This window comes from Phyllobates terribilis, unplaced genomic scaffold, assembly GCF_046119375.1.
Source record: "Phyllobates terribilis strain yellow unplaced genomic scaffold, ASM4611937v1 Scaffold_1__5_contigs__length_1240528914, whole genome shotgun sequence".
NCBI classification, from domain to species: domain Eukaryota; kingdom Metazoa; phylum Chordata; class Amphibia; order Anura; family Dendrobatidae; genus Phyllobates; species Phyllobates terribilis.
This window is the reverse complement of record NW_027362761.1, coordinates 1,148,078,765-1,148,099,502: the sequence shown is the minus strand read 5'-3', so window position 1 is coordinate 1,148,099,502 and position 20,738 is coordinate 1,148,078,765. Positions and strand designations below refer to the sequence as shown.

The 20,738-nt window shown below is 45.3% G+C and overlaps 1 protein-coding gene across 4 annotated transcripts in view; it reads right to left on the bottom strand.

The window, feature by feature from the left end:
- Window positions 1–20,738, bottom strand: part of EVC2 (EvC ciliary complex subunit 2) — a 232,255-nt gene that overhangs the window by 185,640 nt on the left and 25,877 nt on the right. For all 4 annotated transcript variants that reach the window (XR_012250759.1, XM_073648296.1, XM_073648303.1 and 1 more), the window contains exon 4: window positions 18,983–19,039. Coding sequence is in view for 3 of the 4 variants with exons in the window: in XM_073648296.1 (XP_073504397.1) it covers window positions 18,983–19,039 (57 nt within the window). In the remaining variant the exon portion in view is untranslated. The remainder of the gene's footprint in view (window positions 1–18,982; window positions 19,040–20,738) is intronic.

The window sequence follows — 20,738 nt, the reverse complement described above, 5'->3', positions numbered from 1 at the left end:
CAACAGTGTCACCAGCAAAGCACCCCCACACCATCACATCTCCTCCTCCATGCTTCACGGTGGGAACCAGGCATGTAGAGTCCATCCGTTCACCTTTTCTGCGTCGCACAAAGACACGGTGGTTGGAACCAAAGATCTCAAATTTGGACTCATCAGACCAAAGCACAGATTTCCACTGGTCTAATGTCCATTCCTTGTGTTCTTTAGTCCAAACAAGTCTCTTCTGCTTGTTGCCTGTCCTTAGCAGTGGTTTCCTAGCAGCTATTTTACCATGAAGGCCTGCTGCACAAAGTCTCCTCTTAACAGTTGTTGTAGAGATGTGTCTGCTGCTAGAACTCTGTGTGGCATTGACCTGGTCTCTAATCTGAGCTGCTGTTAACCTGCGATTTCTGAGGCTGGTGACTCGGATAAACTTATCCTCAGAAGCAGAGGCGACTCTTGGTCTTCCTTTCCTGGGGCGGTCCTCATGTGAGCCAGTTTCTTTGTAGCGCTTGATGGTTTTTGCAACTGCACTTGGGGACACTTTCCCAATTTTTCGGACTGACTGACCTTCATTTCTTAAAGTAATGATGGCCATTCTTTTTTCTTTACTTAGCTGCTTTTTTTCTTGCCATAATACAAATTCTAACAGTCTATTCAGTAGGACTATCAGCTGTGTATCCACCAGACTTCTGCACAACACAACTGATGGTCCCAACCCCATTTATAAGGCAAGAAATCCCAGTTATTAAACCTGACAGGGCACACCTGTGAAGTGAAAACCATTTCCCATGACTACCTCGTGAAGCTCATCAAGAGAATGCCAAGAGTGTGCAAAGCAGGCATCAAAGCAAAAGGTGGCTACTTTGAAGAACCTAGAATATAAGACATATTTTCAGTTGTTTCACACTTTTTTGTTAAGTATATAATTCCACATGTGTTAATTCATAGTTTTGATGCCTTCAGTGTGAATGTACAATTTTCATAGTCAGGAAAATACAGAAAAATCTTTAAATGAGAAGGTGTGTCCAAACTTTTGGTCTGTACTGTATATATATTTTATAGTCATGAAAACGTATTTCTTTATGTAAAAACAAAAAAGTACATATATTTGGTATCGCCGACCAACCATTAAGACTGTCACACTAGTTAACCCCTTCAGTGAACACCGTAAAAAAAAAAAAAATAAGGCAAAAAACTTTGCTTTTTTATCATACCGCCGAACAAAAAGTGGAATAAAACGCGATCAAAAAGACGAATGTAAATAAAAATGGCATCACTGAAAACACCATCTTGTTCTGCAATAAATGAGCCACCACACCACTCCATCAGTGGAAGAAGTAAAAAAAACTAGAGCTCTCAGAATATAGCAATGCAAAAACAATTATTTTTTCTATAAAATAAGTTTTTATTGTGTAAACACCAAAACATTAAAAAAGTATATAAATGTAGTATCGCTGTAATCATACCGACCTGAAGAATAAAGCAGTTTTAACAATTTTACCACATAGTGAATGGCATAAAAACACCCCAAAAAATAATTCCTGAATCAGAATAGAAAGCGATCAAAAAATGTCATGTGCCTGAAAATGGTACCAATAAAAATGTCAACTCATCCCGCAAAAATCAAGCCCTCACATGATTGTGTCGGTAGAAATATAGAAAAATTATAGCTCTTAAATATGGCGATGCAAAAACTAGTTTTAGCAAAAAAGCGTCTTTTAGTGTGTGACAGCAGCCAAACATAAAAATCCAATTTAAATCTAGCATTGCTGCAATCGCACCGACCTGAAGAATAAACTCGTCTAATCACTTATACAGCACGAGGAATGGCGTAAAAAATAAATAAAACCAATTTTTCACCTGCTGTTGATTTGTTCATTCTGCCTCACAAAAATAGCACTAAGGCTCGGTTTACATTTAACCTGCACTCTGCACTGAGTGCTTATACTGGGGTTTCCATGTAAATCTCTGAAATACGTCATTCAGACGGAACCCCCGAAGGAAGATTCCCTATAATGAAGCAGATGGAGACACTGTGAATTATGATCCGGCGGTGTCCGTCTTTTTAAGAGTGCATAAAAGTGCTGTCAGCAACAGTTTTGTGTACTTCTGAAAAGAATGATTCCGCTGAACAGATGCCAGACGGAGTCCAGAGTAACTCTGCTGCCTCATTATAGTGAGCGGATCCTTCGGGGTTTTCATCTGAATCACTTCACTCGTACATGTACAACTCCTGGCAAAAATTATGGAATCACCGGGATCGGAGGATGTTCATTCAGTTGTTTAATATTGTTGAAAAAAAGCAGATCACAGACATGGCACAAAACTAAAGTCATTTCAAATGGCAACTTTAGGGCTTTAAGAAACACTAAAAGAAATCAAGATTAAAAATATGTGGTACTCTGTAAGGGTAATTTTTTTCAGACCAAGCAGAGGGAAAAAATTATGGAATCACCCTGTAAATTTTCATTTCCAAAACTAACACCTGCATCAAATTAGACCTGCTCGTTAGTCTGCATCTAAAAAGGAGTGATCACACCTTGGAGAGCTGTTGCACCAAGAGGACTGACATGAATCATGGCTCCAACACGAGAGAAGTCAATTGAAACAAAGGAGAGGATTATCAAACTCTTAAAAGAAGGTAAATCATCACGCAAAGTTGCAAAAGATGTTGGTTGTTCACAGTCAGCTGTGTCTAAAATCTGGACCAAATACAAACAACATGGGAAGGTTGTTAAAGGCAAACATACTGGTAGACCAAGGAAGACATCAGAGCGTCAAGACCGGAAACTTAAAGCAATATGTCTCCAAAACAGGAAATGCACAACAAAACAAATGAGGAACGAATGGGAGGAAACTGGAGTCAATGTCTGTGACCCAACTGTAAGAAACCGCCTAAAGAAAATGGGATTTACATACAGAAAAGCTAAACATAAGCTATCATTAACACCTAAACAGAAAAAAACAAGGTTACAATGGGCTAAGGAAAAGCAATCATGGACTGTGGATGAAAGTCATATTCAGTGATGAACCGCGAATCTGCATTGGGCAAGGTGATGAAGCTGGAACTTTTGTTTGGTGCCGTTCCAATGAGATTTACAAAGATGACTGCATGAAGAGAACATGCAAATTTCCACAGTCATTGATGATATGGGACAGCATGTCAGGTAAAGGCACTGGGGAGATGGCTGTCATTACATCTTCACTAAATGCCCAAGTTTACATTGATATTTTGGACAGTTTTCTTATCCCATTAATTGAAAGGATGTTTGGGGATGATGAAATTATTTTTCAAGATGATAATGCATCCTGCCATAGAGCAAAAACTGTGAAAACATTCCTTGAAAGAAGACACATAGGGTCAATGTCATGGCCTGCAAATAGTCCAGATCTCAATCCAATTGAAAATCTCTGGTGGAAGTTGAAGAAAATGGTCCATAACAAGGCTCCAACCTGCAAAGCTGATCTGGCAACAGCAATCAGAGAAAGTTGGAGCCAGATTGATGGAGAGTACTGTTTGTCACTCATTAAGTCCATGCCTCAGAGACTGCAAGTTGTTATTTAAGCCAGAGGTTGTGCAACAAAATACTAGTGATGTATTGGAGTGTTCTTTTGTGTGTTTGTTTTTCATGATTCCATAATTTTTTCCTCAGAATTGAGTGATTCCATAATTTTTTCCCTCTGCTTGGTCTGAAAAAAATTACCCTTATTGAGTACCACATTTTTAATCTTGATTTCTTTTAGTGTTTCTTAAAGCCCTAAAGTGGCCATTTGAAATTACTTTAGTTTTGTGCCATGTCTGTGATCTGCTTTTTTTCAACAACATTTAACAACTGAATGAACATCCTCCGAGCCCGGTGATTCCATAATTTTTGCCAGGGGTTGTAGATGGAAACCCCAATGCAAGTGCTCAGCTTAGAGTGCCAGATAAATGTGATCCAAAATGTTATGTAAAATGTTCCCAACAAAAGCTTCAAATCAACCAACAACAAAAAAGCAAGTCCCCACCAAGATCAGTCATCTGTTAACGGAAATATATAGTTACTGGTAGCACAAAGGCTCTGGAAAAGCAAAATGGCTCCTCGCCTCCCAAAAGAAACACAGCGAATTCTGCGCTCCCAAATCCAAATGCCCTCCTCCCTTCTGAGTCCCACAGTGTGTGTAAACCGCAGTTAGCGTCCACATGTTGGGCATTTCTGTAGTGATGAGATCCCGCTTAATTTATGGGTGCATGTCTCCAGAAGCATGAGCTGGGTACACAGTACAGGCACTACAACGTACTGGGCATTACACTGGCACATTTGCAATTCTCACTTAGCAACATCCACTGCTTCTTGTTTCTGGCAAACATCCATGGAGTGAAAAATGAACTCATCCTGTAGGTAACTTCCCAGAGGGGTGCAATTTCCAAAATGGGGTCACTTGAGGGGGAATTCTGCTCTTTTGGCACTTAGAGGTTCTGTACTTGGAGTCTGCAAACTATGGTACAATAATTTGTTCTCCAAGAGTCAAATAGCACATCTTCCATTCCAAATCTCACCGTATGGCTAAGCAGTACAATACAGAGACATATGGGTTATTGCCACGTTCAGCAGAACTTGTGTGACAAATTTTGGTGCCATTTTTACCCATTTCCCCGTGTGTCAATGTAATCTGGGGCTAAAACAACATTTTTGTAGTAAAAATGTAATTATTTTTTTCTTCATCACCCAATGGTGTAGAATTCTGTGACACACCAGTAGTGTCAATGTGATCACTGCATCCCTAGATTAATTCATTGAGAGGTATAGTTTATAAAATGAGGTCACTTATGTGGGGTTCTGCTGTTCGGATATCTCAGGGGCTCTGCCAACATGACATGCCACCCGCAAACCATAACAGTAAAATGTGCACTACAATATGGCGCTCCTTCCCTTCTGAGATTTGTACTGTGCAGTTTTCGACCACATATGAGGTATCGGCGTACTCAAGAGAAATTGCATAACATACCCTGTTGTCCTTTTCTCCTATTATCCCTTTTGAAAATTGAAAACTTGAGGCCAAAGTAACATTGTAGTGGAAAAAAAAAATTTTCCCCATTGACTCAGCCCAATGTTATACAATTCTGTGAATCATTTGAAGGTTAAAAATGTTCACTACACCATTAGATTAATTCCTTGAGAGGTGTAGTTTCCAAAATGGGTTAATCTGTGGGGGTTTCTGCTGTTTTGGCATGTCAGGGGCTCTTCAAATGTGATATGGCATCCGCAATCTGTTCCAGCCAAAATTGCGCTCCAGAATTCAATTGGAGCTCCTTCCCTTTTAAGCCCTGCCCTGTGTCCAAACCGTAGTTTTCTACCACATATGAGGTATCGGTTTACTCAGGAGAAATTTCAAAACAAATAGTATGGTCTATTTTCTCCTGTTATCCTTGCGGAAATGAAAAATTTGGGGCAAAAGGAACATATTTGTGGGAAAAATATAATTTTTCATTTTCACGGCTCAACGTTATAAAATTCTGTGAAGCACCTGTGAGTTCAAGGTGCTCACCACATCTCTAAACAAGTTCCTTGAGAGATGAAGTTTGCAAAATGGAGTCACTTGTGGGGGGTTTCTACTGTTTAGGCACATCAGGGGCTCTGCAAAGGCAGCATGGTGTCTGCTATCTTTTCCAGACAATTTTGCACTCCAAAAGTCAAATGGCACTCCATCCATTCCGAGCCCTGTTGTGCGACCAAACAGTAGTTTTCCACCACATATGGGGTATCGGTGTACTCTTCTCGGTTTCTCTAGTAAAATGTAAAATTTGGGGCAAAATTAACATTTTTGTGGGAAAAACTTGTTTTAATTCCTGTGAAGCACTTAAAGGATTAATACATTTCTTGAATGTGGTTTTGAGCACTTTGAAGGGTGCCGTTGTTAGAATGGTCTCACTTTTTGGGTATTTTCTGTCATATAGGCCCCTCAAAGTGACTTCAAAAGTGATGTGGTCCCAACCAGTATTGGTGAGATCCGTGGTCCGTGTCCATGTGTACATATGTGGCATCCATGTGCTGTCCGTGTGCTGTCAGTGTGACACGTGTGGAATGAAATGCAGCATAGAAATTAAAGAGTCTTATGTATTAAAGATTTCAAAGCTAGAGATAGATAGCGATGAACAACATAAATAGACACATAGATGGATAGATAGAAATAGGTCAGTGTGATATATAAAAAACGACGACATGGGGTCCCCCTTAATTTTCATGACCAGCTGAGGGAAAGCTGGAGGCTGGTGTTAATATTCTGGGAAGGGGCCAAAAGCCATAAAGGTTCCAAGCCTATTAATAACAGCTCACAGCTGTTTGCTTAGTATTTACTGCTTAGTAAAGCGGTGACCCCCCCCCAAAAAAAAATGGCATGGGGCTACTCCTATTATTACTAACCAACAAAGGCTAAACAGACAACTGCAGGCTGATATTATTAGGCTGGGAAGGGGCCATGGATATTGGCGCATCTATTAGATCTGGAAATTAGCCTCGGCTCTTCCCACCCTTCCCACCTGATGTGGTGGCAAGTGGGGTAATAGTTTTGATATTGATGTCAACAGTTTTATGTCCACTGACATCAAACCCAGGGGTTAGTAAAGGAGAGGTGTCTATAAGACACTCCCATTACTAACCCATTAGTCAAAATTAAGACACACGCAGAGAAAAGTCCTTTAATTGAAAAAAAAAACACTCCCCCCACAATAAACCTCTTTTACCCATTTATTAACCAAAAAATAAAAATAAAAAAAAAAATCGAAGCAATCCTCACCTGTCCGCCGATAATCCATAATGCTGATGTCCCACGACGATCCGGATGGTTTTGTGAGCAGTCACGTCAGTAATGCAACTGCTCACAATGCTAGCCAGAGCACGGTAAACTTTATAATGAGAAAGCGGCTGTGTGACTGCAGACTTATGAGTCCCCCCAGCGCACGCACTGTGCGCTGCAGGGATTCACCAGTTTCTGAGCCGGGATCGGAGGGTATGTATGAGCTATACATACTCCTGGCCAGAACCAGTCTAGTGGGTGCGGCCTCGTTGCATACACTTGTGTTGAGTGAAGCAGCACTCCAACTAGTGACAGGGCTGTCCAGTGGGTGTGGTCGACTAGAGGCCACGCCCACTGGACGGACTCTGGCCAGGAGTATGTATAATACATACATAACCTCCGGTCCTGCCTCTGAAACCAGTGAATCTAAGTCTGCAGTCACACAAAGTGACTGCAGACTTATCGATATGGGTTGGACAGCCCCTTTAAGGTTAACTTTTAAAGCGACAGTTAACTTTTTAATCATAGTGATTATTCCTTACAATGCCACCTGCCCAGGGTGGGATGTGATAGGCAGAAAGTGAATAATCACATTTTTGGAGTTGATGCATCGGAAGCAGGAAAAAAGCAAAAGTGTAGACTGTGAGCCATCGAGGGCAGGATCCTCTCTCCTCCTCCTGTACCAGTCAGCGACTTGTATTGTTTAAGATTATTATACTTGTTTTTATTATGTATACCCCTATCACATGTAAAGCGTCATGGAATAAATGGCGCTAGAATAATAAATAAGTGTAAGAATCTGAACGACTATGAAAAGACCAAATTGTGATAACTACACTACTGGGTCAGAGCATCTGTGGCGCCCCTGAGGGTTCGACCGCCACAGGAATGCTGCACTTCTTTAATGGAGTGTGGTGTTCCTCCTCTGAGGTAAGGCCAGTGTGATGGTAGTGATCCAGCCTCTTGCATCCAACACCTCACTTCTCCACCAGAGGGAGCTAGTATGCACTAGGTGCTGCTCCCCTGGTTACAGGGAGACTGGGGAACACAAAGTGGTAGGAACCAGTTAGTGGGTGAGGGTGGAGGACTTACCAGTAAGTTACACTTTAGATTTCATATTTAATAGAATGCCATCTTTGATCTTGGTTCTTCGTTGTTCTTCTCTTAGTCTAGCCTTTGCTAGTCTGTCGGCTGTCTCTGTGCTGTCAAAATACTGTGTGTAATGTGGCCTCCCTCCGGGAGCGCAGATCCTGTGTGGGCCTGCACCGGTAAGGGACACAGGCCTCGTACCCTGGTCTTGGGACGAGAGGTAGGTTGCAGACAAGGAATGTCTCAACCCGGCCGAGGACCAGGATCAAGAAGGCCCGGGAGCTTTAGAGTGTGGCTCCCCAGCAAATGGGTCCCGGGGAGGATGCAGACGGAGCGGAGCACGCCACCTGTCCTCGCCTACCTGATCTATTCAGAGGGATTCCGGCTGCAAGAGGGGTACCGGCCCCCGACACCCGACCTTGTACTTCATGTCCTGGACGGGAAAGCCCGGTTAGGCCCTGAGGATCCCATCGGGCATCGGATGGAGAGGAATTGCCACCCGTGCCCTAGTCCTGAGAGGAGCTCAGAGGGAGACCCGGCCTATCTACACACGCACAGACGGGAAAGGGTGAAGTCTGTAGTGCAGGAACACTCTGGTGTAGGGTCGCTACAGAACACTGGACTTTCTCGGAGGTAGTCGGACCCCCGTCCCTGGTGGCCGCAGGACTCCGTGGGGAGCAGGGAGTCGTCTTCCCGCTGTCATCTCTAAGTGAGTAAAGCCTTGGAAGTTCACCCCTATGGCCTCCGGACTGTTCATTATGCGCCATACCATGCGATGCGGTGCCCGTACTCCTCGCACTACTACCCCCTCTCCATCCTGTTTGCCTGCCCTGAGGCCTTGCTCCGCCTGTGGGGAGCAGTGAGAACTTTGGCCGCCATAACACCGGGCCTCAGCGGACTGTAGCTGCGCTGGTGACCCTTCACCAGGCACCACAGGTGGCGTAGTCGTTAAAATAAGCCACTCAACCCGGACGAGCCCACAACATCTTCCTTTTCATGAGACGGCCCTGAGCACGGGTCGGGTCCGGGCCACGGCTACATCCCATCTCTTCGTCACAGGGCCCGACACCGAGTCCCCCAACACCCAGGGTAAACTAAACTCAAAACTAAAAGGGCTCCTTCGAGAATTGAGGCGTAACAACCTGGCGTAGTCGGCAGGATCGCGTGCCCGCAGCAAAGGAAGAAGTGCCCATTGCTATCGGGTACTGTGTGCCTTACACCTTGAACTGTTGTTTTACACTTAAAATGGCGCCCGCCCAAGAAGAACAGACGCCATAATGCTGTGAAAAGACTGTCTTTGAACGCCTCCCATCGTGGGCTGGGCTCCCGCTTGGCGCCAAAAATGTGGACTGCCCCTTCCATCAGAGACTGTCCGCGGGGTAATGCCCGTCAAACTGGATGGGCTGAACGAAGGCGGGCCTGTCAGCATTCCGCCCAGGAACCGCCCTGAAAGAGGAGGAAGAAGAAAAGCAACAAGGTGCGGCCATTGCAGTCGGAGCTTGGCAGTCAACAGAGGCAGACATGGATGCCTCTGGGGAGCAAGACCACGCGTCTACTGAACCCGGTTCAGGCCCTTCACCCAGCAGAGAGCAAGGCGGCAGCGTGTTGACCCCGGGAGATATTACATTTCTCCAGCAGGAAGCTCCGGAACTCCTAAGAAGGCAGAGAGAGGCCCAGGAGGCGGCGACGGCTGCGTGGCGGGAGGAGATGCTGCTGCGTATCCGGGACCGCCGCCAAGGAGTAGAGGTCCCAGGACAAGTCGACGCGGTGACAGAGGTCGAGGGCGGCCCAGCGGCGGGTGAGTGTGCAACCCCTGCCCCGGCTGTAGAGCCTACCGTGACTATCCTGGACCTCATGACGGAGTACCTAATTCCCCACGCGGTCACCTGGGAGCAAGCGTTGGCTCCGGAGCAGCAATCGGCAGCTGTGGGTGGGAACCTGCGATGCCACCCAAACCCAGATACGGAGGTGTCTGAAGCTGCGGAGGAAACTACCGGCTCCAACCCGGACTGGTCCGCGTCTACAGAGGACTCGCAGCAACCCGTTTTAACCCCGCTACCCGCACCGGCAGTAACCTGGCCCGAGACTGAGGAGTGGGCCTGGGAAAACCAGGGGGGCGACCTAATGGGCTTCCCCCGGGAGACCCGGGCTGAAGCGCAGAGGAGGAGCCAGTGGTGCAGCGACCAGATATTCCAGCTTGCATGGGAGCAGCGTCGGCAGGAGCAGCGCTGCGAGTGCCTCGAGGCCCGGACCATTGCTGCAAAAACTCGGGCGCGTCAGGAGGAGGCCACCCGTCCCAGTCCCCGATACGAAGGCCAAGTCATCCGTTTTCATCATGAGGCGGGGTGGGGGTTCATCCGGTGTCCCCAGTTCCAGGACGATGTGTTCGTCAGCCGGCGGGACGTCGAGCCGCACCTCAGAAAGGGACACCCCGGTCGGAACCTCTTCCCGGGTGACACAGTGACTTTCTCTCGCCACCAGGGGGAGCGTGGGTGGTACGCCCTGGACGTACACAGAGTATCTGGGAGCGACGCCACCCCACGCTCAGCCTCAGAGGACCGGCTAGCCTCCGTTGGGAGGAATGAGCCCTTTCCAAGAAGGCAGCCCGAAGTTTAAAGCAGCCCCCGGCTGTTTCTTTTTGGTTTACAAGTTTGAAAAGTTGACTTTCTACTATTATGGTTAAGTTCTTACCCGGTTTCTAGAGACACGTGTCCCTGCAGACTGGTAGCAGACAGACTCTTTCCCCATGTATATAGTTTGCATCTTTTTAGGTGCTCCATATTGGTTTTATACGAAACCGCGGATATTTTCTACCTCAAAAGAACTGACTCTGCGTCTTTGCACCTTAACCTGTCTGTTTGCCTGCAATAATGTCTCTGGAAAATGGTAGCACTTTTATAATTTTATACTTTTGTATTTTTATATCCTGTTATGCAACATTTAAGAAATGTGCCTCCCATAAAGGGAAGATAGTTTTGTTATTATAAAAAGAAAATTTCCTGGGTGTTACTTCTTTTGCAGCCCGCGGACGTGCTGTGTTTTACCAGGGGGGAATGTGGCGCCCCTGAGGGTTCGACCGCCACAGGAATGCTGCACTTCTCTAATGGAGTGTAGTGTTCCTCCTCTGAGGTAAGGCCAGTGTGATAGTTGTGAGCTAACCTTTTGCATCCAACACCACACTTCTCCACCAGAGGGAGCTAGTATGCACTAGGTGCTGCTCCCCTGGTTACAGGGAGACTGGGGAACACAAAGTGGTAGGAACCAGTTAGTGGGTGAGGGTGGAGGACTTACCAGTAAGTTACACTTTAGATTTCATATTTAATAGAATGCCATCTTTGATCTTGGTTCTTCGTTGTTCTTCTCTTAGTCTAGCCTTTGCTAGTCTGTCGGCTGTCGGCTGTCTCTGTGCTGTCAAAATACTGTGTGTAATGTGACCTCCCTTCGGGAGAGCAGATCCTGTGTGGACCTGCACCGGTAAGGGACACAGCCCTCGTACCCTGGCCTTGGGACGAGAGGTAGGTTGCAGACAAGGAATGTCTCAACCCGGCCGAGGACCAGGATCAAGAAAGCCCAGGAGCTTTAGAGTGTGGCTCCCAAGCAAATGGGTCCCGGGGAGGATGCAGACGGAGCGGAGCATGCCACCTGTCCTGGCCTACCTGATCTATTCAGAGGGATTCCGGCTGCAAGAGGGGTACCGGCTCCCGACCTTGTACTTCATGTCCTGGACGGGAAACCCCGGTTAGGCCCTGAGGATCCCATCGGGCATCGGATGGAGAGGAATTGCCACCCGTGCCCTAGTCCTGAGAGGAGCTCAGAGGGAGACCCGGCCTATCTACACACGCACAGACGGGAAAGGGTGAAGTCTGTAGTGCAGGAACACTCTGGTGTAGGGTCGCTACAGAACACTGGACTTTCTCGGAGGTAGTCGGACCCCCGTCCCTGGTGGCCGCAGGACTCCGTGGGGAGCAGGGAGTCGCCTTCCCGCTGTCATCTCTAAGTGAGTAAAGCCTTGGAAGTTCACCCCTATGGCCTCCGGACTGTTCATCATGCGCCATACCATGCGACGCGGTGCCCGTACTCCCCGCACTACTACCCCCTCTCCATCCTGTTTGCCTGCCCTGAGGCCTTGCTCCGCCTGTGGGGAGCAGTGAGAACTTTGGGCGCCACGACACCAGGCCTCAGCGGACTGTAGCAGCGCTGGTGACCCTTCACCAGGCACCACAGGTGGCGTAGTCGTTAAAATAAGCCACTCAACCCGGACGAGCCCACAACATCTTCCTTTTCATGTGACGGCCCTGAGCACGGGTCGGGTCCGGGCCACGGCTACATCCCATCTCTTCGTCACAGGGCCCGACACCGAGTCCCCCAACACCCAGGGTAAACTAAACTCAAAACTAAAAGGGCTCCTTCGAGAATTGAGGCGTCACATATCTCCAAAATGGCAGGATTGTTCCCAGTATCTGGTGATTAGTACCTACCAAATGTGGACAAAGGAAGGACAACCAGTGATCCAATGTCAGAATTATCGGCACCCAAGGTTCAATGACATATGTGGGGAGCGAAGTATAGCTCGTCTGGTCGGATCACACAGAAGAACTACTATATCACAAATTATTGTAAAAGTTACTATTGTCTGTGATAGAAAGGTGTCAGAACACGTAAAGCATCACAACCTACAGGATCTGCTGCTAATGTCTTTGTGCCATGTGATGTAGCAACGAGGGGTACAGAAGCGGTTGCCCCAACTGCCAAAGTCTATAAGTGACCTTACTTCCCTTTACACCACCACTATCAAATGACTGGTGCCAGCAAGTGCTGTTTCTTCTTAGAGTTGCGTAAAGAGTGGAAGCACTACACAGCCTATGCAGAGCGCAGTAGTCAAGATGAGCTTGTCATTTGGAGCTGTGTTTAGCATAGGCAGTGACCTAGATGACCTAGCTTTCAGTAAGGGCTCATTCAGACATTAATGCAAATTGGTCCGAGCACGGACCGCTAATGCATGGGCTGGCCGCAGGTCTCCAGACCAGAGTGTGACAGCTTCAATGTAATTTTGTTACGTTGTCACGCCCTGGTTGGGAGAGCCGTGGCCAGTCCATGCATTTCTGTCTGATCTCGGACATGTGAATGATCCCTTAAAGTTAGCTTTGTTATTTCGCACACTGCCCATGCAGAGGACAGCCACCAAGATGACAAACAGAGCAGGTAAAGGTAATGAAAAAAAAAAAGAATATAGGATCAACACTGTCTTCATTCATAACTAAGAGCTGCTTTTACATTTTTTCTAACCCTAAGTAGTGTTAGGGTTAGGAATATGGCTAGTGTAATAAAAAAAGTTTAAAAAAAAAAAAGTAATTAAAAATAAAACATTTAAAAAAATTGCAAGGTAATCACTTCAGTTTTTAGCAAAAAGCAGAAAAAAGGGTCCAAAGGCAAACTTTAATTATATCAGTATTTTAATAGGGGGTTTAATATTGTACTGGTGGAAGGGACTCAGGGAGTGCTAAAGGTCCACATATTAGGGGGCGTAAAATAGTTACCTTGCCCTGGTCATTGGCCACCCACACTATGTTACTGATTACAGGACACCATCGTAGCTCATGTGGGGTCCATGTCTTGGTAAGTCAGAGCAGTTATGGAAGTATGATGGATGTAAGGAGCTGCCCACTTACTAAAGACTATGATACTTTTCCATCAAGGAGCACCGGTTCCGTCGATATTATTATATTTCATTAGTGATTTATTTGTTATGTTTTATATAGTTCTGCTTGCTTGTCAGTATGTGTACTAGATTCACTTGTAAAGCCCCCGTCTCACATAGCGAGATCGCTGCTGAGTCAAGGTTTTGGTGACGCAACAGCGACCTCACCAGCGATGTCGCTATGTGTGACACTTTGCAGCGATCAGGCCCCTGCTGTGAGGTCGCTGATCGCTGCAGAATGTCCTGGACCATTTTTTGGTCTTTGCCCTCCCGCTGGTCAGCACACATCGCTGTGTGTGACCAGCGGGACCAGCGATCAGGCTGGTAACCATGATAAACAGCGGGTTACTAGGGGCACACGCGCACTTAGTAACCCGCTGTTTATCATGGTTACCACTCTGCTACATGAGCGGTAACCTCCCGCTCACCGTAGAGAAGTGGTAACCATGATAAACAGCGGGTTACTAGGTGCGCGTGTGCCCCTAGTAACCTGCTGTTTATCATGGTTACCGGCCTGCTCCTGCTTCAGCAGGCCGGTAACCAGGAGCAGGACATCGTGGAAAGATTCTTTCCACGATGTCGCTGCTCCCCCTGATCGTTGGTGAGCCTGCCTGTTTGACAGCTCACCAGCGACCACATAGCGACGCAGCAACGATCCCTGACAGGTCGTATCGTTGTCGGGATCGCTGTAGCGTCGCTAAGTGTGACGGGGCCTTAAGTGTCCAGTATTCCATTAATCTCATTAGTGATTTGTTTGCTCCATAGTTCAGCTTGAGGAATCAATGCTTCAATTCAGGGACCTTATCTCAGGAGCCTTAAACCATTGTTCTCTGAGAGGGCCATCACCACAGGGGTCACCAGTGATGGGCGTCTGAAAGATTTTTCATTTTTAAAGCAAAATGCAAATGTCTAAGAGGGAGGTGGCTGATCCCAGGAAGGGAGAAAAGAAACCCACATGTTTTAGTCAAGGATTGGTGGAATGATGTCGAAGGAAGAGGATCTAATCTGAGGACCGACTGGGCTGAATAAATGTGCTACTGGATACCTGTGCTTCCATAGTTTTATCTGTCATATGGAGGATTGTGGACTGAGACAATTGTATTTTGGACATTTACCGGGAATTGCTGGATTACCATGGATGAAGGGAATAAAATATTGTTAGGCTATGTGCCCACGCTGCGGAAATGAAGCAGAAATTTTCTGCATGTCCTCTCCCGGATAAACGCATGCGGAACTCCGCACGCGTTTATCGTGCGTTTATCGCGCAATTTCCACATGCGGAATTGCCTTGCGTTTTTTATTGCACTGCAAAGGCAATTAAGCTTGCGGAAACGCAAAGTTAATGAACATGCTGCGGATTTTTCCCCGCAGCATGGGCATTGAACTTGCGTAATCACATTGGGGACCATGGTGGGCGGATAATATAGCGTTTCACAAGAGTTTACGCTGCGGAAATTCCGCAGCATATCCGCTTGAAAAACGCTATGTGGGCACATACCCTTACATCGTTAACCTGCCTAGGTGATTATTAAGAACCGACAAACTCAGATCCTCAGAAGGGATAACTACACAATATTAGACTCAAGGTTAAAATGGCTGATCAGAGTAATAATAGTGTGATGATTCTGATGACCCATGGTCACATACTGTAGAATATCAGTCACTGTATATACTCAGCATGATGAAACCTTTCTGTTTAAAATCTGACAATTAAATGTAAAAAAAAGCGCAAATATTCCTATTCATATTGGCTTCTATCAGTTATTAACACGGGTCACGACATCTCCAGTGGCAGAGGCAGGATTATTCCGAGCTGAGCCAAAGCAGACAATTAGAAAATAAACCCTCTCTAAAATATATAAAGCTTATAACTAACTAATTCTGCCTAGGAATTAAAATCTCCATTGTGCCAGTCACAATTCCGGCTTAACAGATTTGATAAAGCTCTGCCATATTAAATCCTGCTTCTCGTGGGAGTGGAGCACAGTTCCTGCGAGCGAGACTATTGTCTATCCATACAATTTTATGGACACAGGTTAAGAAAAGTCTGCTTGTCATACTCCGGGATATTGTAGGGGCTTATACCTGATTATTTGTTCATGTATAGGATGTAAAATACAAGAATAATGATTTTTATAATGTTCCAGGTAATAAATTTGAGACCGTGATTTTTTTCTTGCATTTCCAAGTAAAATGTATTTTATTAATAAAAGGGAAAAAAATGACAAATTCCATGTACATGGCGTAAATCAGTAGCGCATCAAGTAAAAACATATCATAGCCTAGACAGATCTTCAATTTAATCTGTTTCCTTTACTTCTTTGAGGGGTGATGGTTGGCTTACCTAGGACTTACTAAATCTAGACTGCCAGGTAGCTAAACAGGCCAATATGGTTGTATCTGCAATCTAACTTCTTGGGTTGTGTCCTGTTCCTCTATCCAGACTTTTAGAGAAAAGAAGATGCACCGTCATGCAACTCCCTACTAATCATGTAAAGGTGGAGAAAATGTTGAACACCCTTCTCTGAAGACCCCCTGTCATTATCTAATGTGACTAGTGATGAGCGAGTGTATTCGTTACTATTCGCACGGATAGTACGGTATTCGGGTTACTCGCTATATTGCGAGTATTTGTGTTCTCGCCTCGCTATATTCGGATGTCCCGCCCTGCAGTTTGGGCGCCTCCTTTGCAGCCACTAAACATTCTTGGCTTCTTAACCAATCACAGTAATGCCGTAGACATCTTGGTTGTGGCATTACAGTGATTGGCTGGCCGCCCAGCGCCATAGGGTCTATTTAAGCCCTGCCACCGCCATATTGTGCACATTGCGTCTGGAGCCTGCGATCTACAAGCATAGGGAGAGATCGCTGAGCTGCTACGGAGAGTGTTTAGGCCTCTTGAGAAAACAAAAGTCCTTTTAAGGTGCAGTGTATACTAGTTCAGTGTTTAAAGGAGCCGCTCACTAGCTCCATAATACCACCAAAAAATAGCAAAGAGCTGAAGGCACACAACAAAGTCAAAGTACAGGGAGGGAAGAGATTGTGTATTAGGTAGGGAGTATATTAGGTAGTGTTCTTCCAGTGTCCATCTTAAAACAGCTAGTCAGAGGCAAAGCAATATTCTTCCAGCACACAGAGTAGCAGCATTTTGTGCTGTTTTTTTCTTCTTTAAGCACCAGTCTATTTTCCCCACTGTTTTAGGGGTCAGAGCCTGGCTTCTGCTGTCCACATTAGTCCACTTAAAAAGGCGGTTAGTGCACTACACAAAGCAGTAGTCCAAACATTTCCTACTGCCTGCTACAAAGCACGCACCAGGCCATTTTACCCACAATTTTGGCTGTGACAGCTAGCTTGGCTTGTGCTATGAACATCTGAAAATCTGTCAACAAAACTCAAAATGCCAAAAAAGCCTGTTAAGGGACGTGGAGGTGGTGTTATCAGTGGTGCATGAGAAGGCACTGTGTCAGGTCAGAAGAAGCTTGATGCATCCACTATGTTCCTGGAAAAATTTCCCGATCTGGAAGGTAAACATGTGTTGAAGCCAGAAGAGCGAGAGCAGATTCTGTCTTGGATAGCAGACAAGGCCTCTACGCATTTGCCAAACAGCAACAAATCTTCCACGACCACACAGTCTACTGTGGATACACAGAAGGTTGGCCCATCCAATCCTGAAGCTAGTTCTCCTTCCTCCCGCCATTATCAGTCACAGGAGGCATATGACCCAAAGCTTGGCAACTCCGAGGATCTGTTTGGTACGTATCCTTTGGTTGGCTCTGTCCTATCACCGTGCAGCATTGAAGAGGGACAAGAGGAGGTGGCGTGCGGCGTTGATGCTCAAGAAAGCCACTTGGAGGAACGTCATTTACTGTCTCCAGAGGAGGAGGTTGATGATGATGAGACACAGTTGCCATCAGGTCAGCCTGCAATGTCAACTGGGAAGGAAGATGAGATGGAAGACGAGGTGGTCGATGATGAGTCCACTGATCCGACCTGGACCGTTGGCATGCATTGCTATGACAGCAACAAAGAGGAAGATGGATATGTGGCACCAACACAGGAACCAAGGGGTCGTAGTTTTCCCAGAGTGAGAACTGGGTCAACTGTTCCCAAGAGCACCCCCGCTGTGCGCCAAGTCAAGGCAAGGGGGCGTTCAGCTGCTGTGTGGAATTTTTTTTCTGAAAGTCCTTCAGAGAAAAACATTGTAGTCTGTAGCATCTGCCATACCAAGTTGAGCAGAGGCCAGGGTAAAGGCAACCTGAGCACCACCAGTATGCGAAACCACATGGCAGTCAAGCACCCCAGTAGGTGGACGGAACACCAGGGTACCAAATTTGCGTCTGCGGGTCAAACCAATGCCATGTCGCCTGGGCTATGTCATTCAGAATCTGCTGTTCAGGAAGCAGGCGCTCATACCTCCTGCCCACAAGCTGCGGTTGCTCACACACAACAAACATCAACCACATCCACATCCACTTCCTTGTCCCAGTGAAGCGTCCAATTGTTCGTGCCTGAGAGTTTGGTAAGAAAGCGTAAATACCCAGCCACGCACCCACAGGCACAAATACTAAACTCGCACATTGTCAAATTGTTAGCTGTGGAGATGTTGCCGTTTAGGCTTGTGGGAACACAGTCTTTCTGTGAGCTCCCACTTAAAAAGATGAGCGAGGCCTGATTTTCTACCAAAATTTTAAAAAAATTCTTTCCAAGTCAGACAATGTGATTTTCAGGATTTGTTTTCTCATTTTGTCTCTCATAGTTGAGATCGACCTATGATGTCAATCACAGGTCTCTCTCATCTTTTTTAAGGGAGAGAACTTGAACAATTGGTGGCTGACTACATACTTTTTTTTCCCCACTGTATAATTGATCAAATGGACAGAAAGAAATTACCCTTCTTCCACAATATTCACTGTTATTATTATTAAATCTTCACTTTTATTAGGTTTTATTTAAAACAAATAATGTGATATACCCAGGAGAAAGAGGAAAGATGAGGAGTTCAGTTATGTCCACATTGAGGTTTAGGAAGCTAGGCCTCCAAGTTTCAGCTAATGAGATCATCCGAATTTTCAACCTTTCACTCAATTGTCCGCATCCCTTTAACCACTCACTGGTTTGTCCATTTCCCTTTAAGAAGGCTTCCTGCTCAACAAACGTCCATACTTTTAAGAAGGCCTCCTGCCTTTAACCCGTCACAAGATCGTCTGTTCCTTTAAGTAGGCTTCTTATCTATTCCCTCCAGGAAAATCACAATTTGCATTGCTGTTTGTGCTTGCTCTCTTTTTGTTCCTGTTCTTACAATCTCTGGCCGCTAGATGGCAATGTGTACTTATTTAAGCTTCACTGTACATTCAGCTACAGAAGCCCCTATTCCTTTACATTCTCATTTGTCAAATAGAAGAAATTACTATTATAGTATTACATAACAATACTTACAGTTGTGCATTTCTGGAAAGTTACATCTCCAATACCAGATGACAGAATATCCCGAGGCTGTGAAAAATATAAAATAAAAATCAAAAAAATGAATCCCAAAATTACTGTTCACATGTTCAGGTTTTCAGATACAAAAAATTTAAAGTCAAAAACAATATTAGCGACAAATTCATGATGATTTTTAAACCTTTTTGAAACTATTTTTTGTCAGTTCTTGACAATGTGTCCTTTGATTTTGTTATCCTGATGATTTTGGCGAATTCATTATCTGCCACTTTTTAAAATGTTACTAAATTTTATACACAATTGTACTCCAGTACCTCGGTGCAGTAGAAAATCGGTCTACTTTAACATTTTTACAGTTGAAGACTAACATGGGACTTTTTAAAGCTTCTTTTCCAAGGAGTCCAACGTTTTACTCCAAAAATGGACAAATTCACCAAATATCATGGGCCATGGCAGACAAGAAAGAAAAAGGACTTAAAATAAAAAGCACAGTGGGCATGAGATTTCTATAAATCCCATCCACTTTGCTGGAACTGTAAGATGCTGCATTTTTCTATAGCGAAAATACAGTGTAAAATACTCAACAAAAACTCATTGTGGGAACATAACCCAATGGTTAAGAAGAATAAAAATATACTTTTCCACAGCAGGAAAACAGGGCACACAAATTGTACATCAATCCAAAATGATGAAACCTAACTAGCACTTACCTCTGCGAGATCGGCCCACAAAGTGCCCCAGTTACCCCCGCCATAGTTTTATATGGTGCCATCAATGTGTCTTGTTACTTTCCTTATACCATATAGGAGTGAATGGTGTAATGATAGGTTACTAGGGCAGATGGCCAGCCATGAATACTGACAATATAAAGAAATTGTCATCTATGATCAATTCAGCACCATTCCTTAAGTATTTATTATTTCTAGAGGATTTCATATTATATACGTAGATCAGGGCCCTATTTTGCATATGAAGAGGTGTCGGCAAATGAGCGTTTCTGTTCTATGATGTCTATGGGAGCTCAGCACATAGCTGATTGAGTTTGCTTCTTTCACTTTTTTCAGAACTACCATAGAAGTCAATCGAGAGAGCCTCCCGTGTGCTGTCTTCTTCTCCAGTAATAGTGGAGCAAGACGGCACCCCGTTCTTGGAATAGATGTGGATCCCGGAGTGGAGACGGGAGATGGGAATACACAGTTCTGAGATGTATTAACAGAAGCATAGAATCTAGATCTGAAGTAATTATCCCCCTCCACTCCTCCTTGGTCAGGCCCCATCTGGAATACTGTGTTCATTTCTGAGAACCACATTTTAAAATAAGACATCGAAAAACTGGAGCAAGTTCAGAGAACAGCGACCAGGATGGTGAGCGGACTGCAAACTATGTCCTAGGAGGAACAGGTAAAGGATCTGGGAATGTTTAGCTTGTAAAAAAAGAAGGCTAAGACAAAACTTAATAGCTGTCTACAAATATCTGAAGGGCTGTCACAGTGTAGAGGGATCATCCTTATTCTCATTTGCACATGGAAACACAAGAGAAGCAAAGGAATGAAAACTGAAAGGGAGAAGATACAGATTAGAAAAAACTTTTTGACAGTGATGGTGATCAATGAGTGGAACAGGCTGCCACGAGAGGTGGTGAGGTCTCCTTCAATGGAAACTGAGGCTGGACAGACATCTGTCTGAGATGGTTTAGTGAATCCTGCATTGAACAGGGGGTTGGACACGATGACTCTGGAGGTCCCCTCCT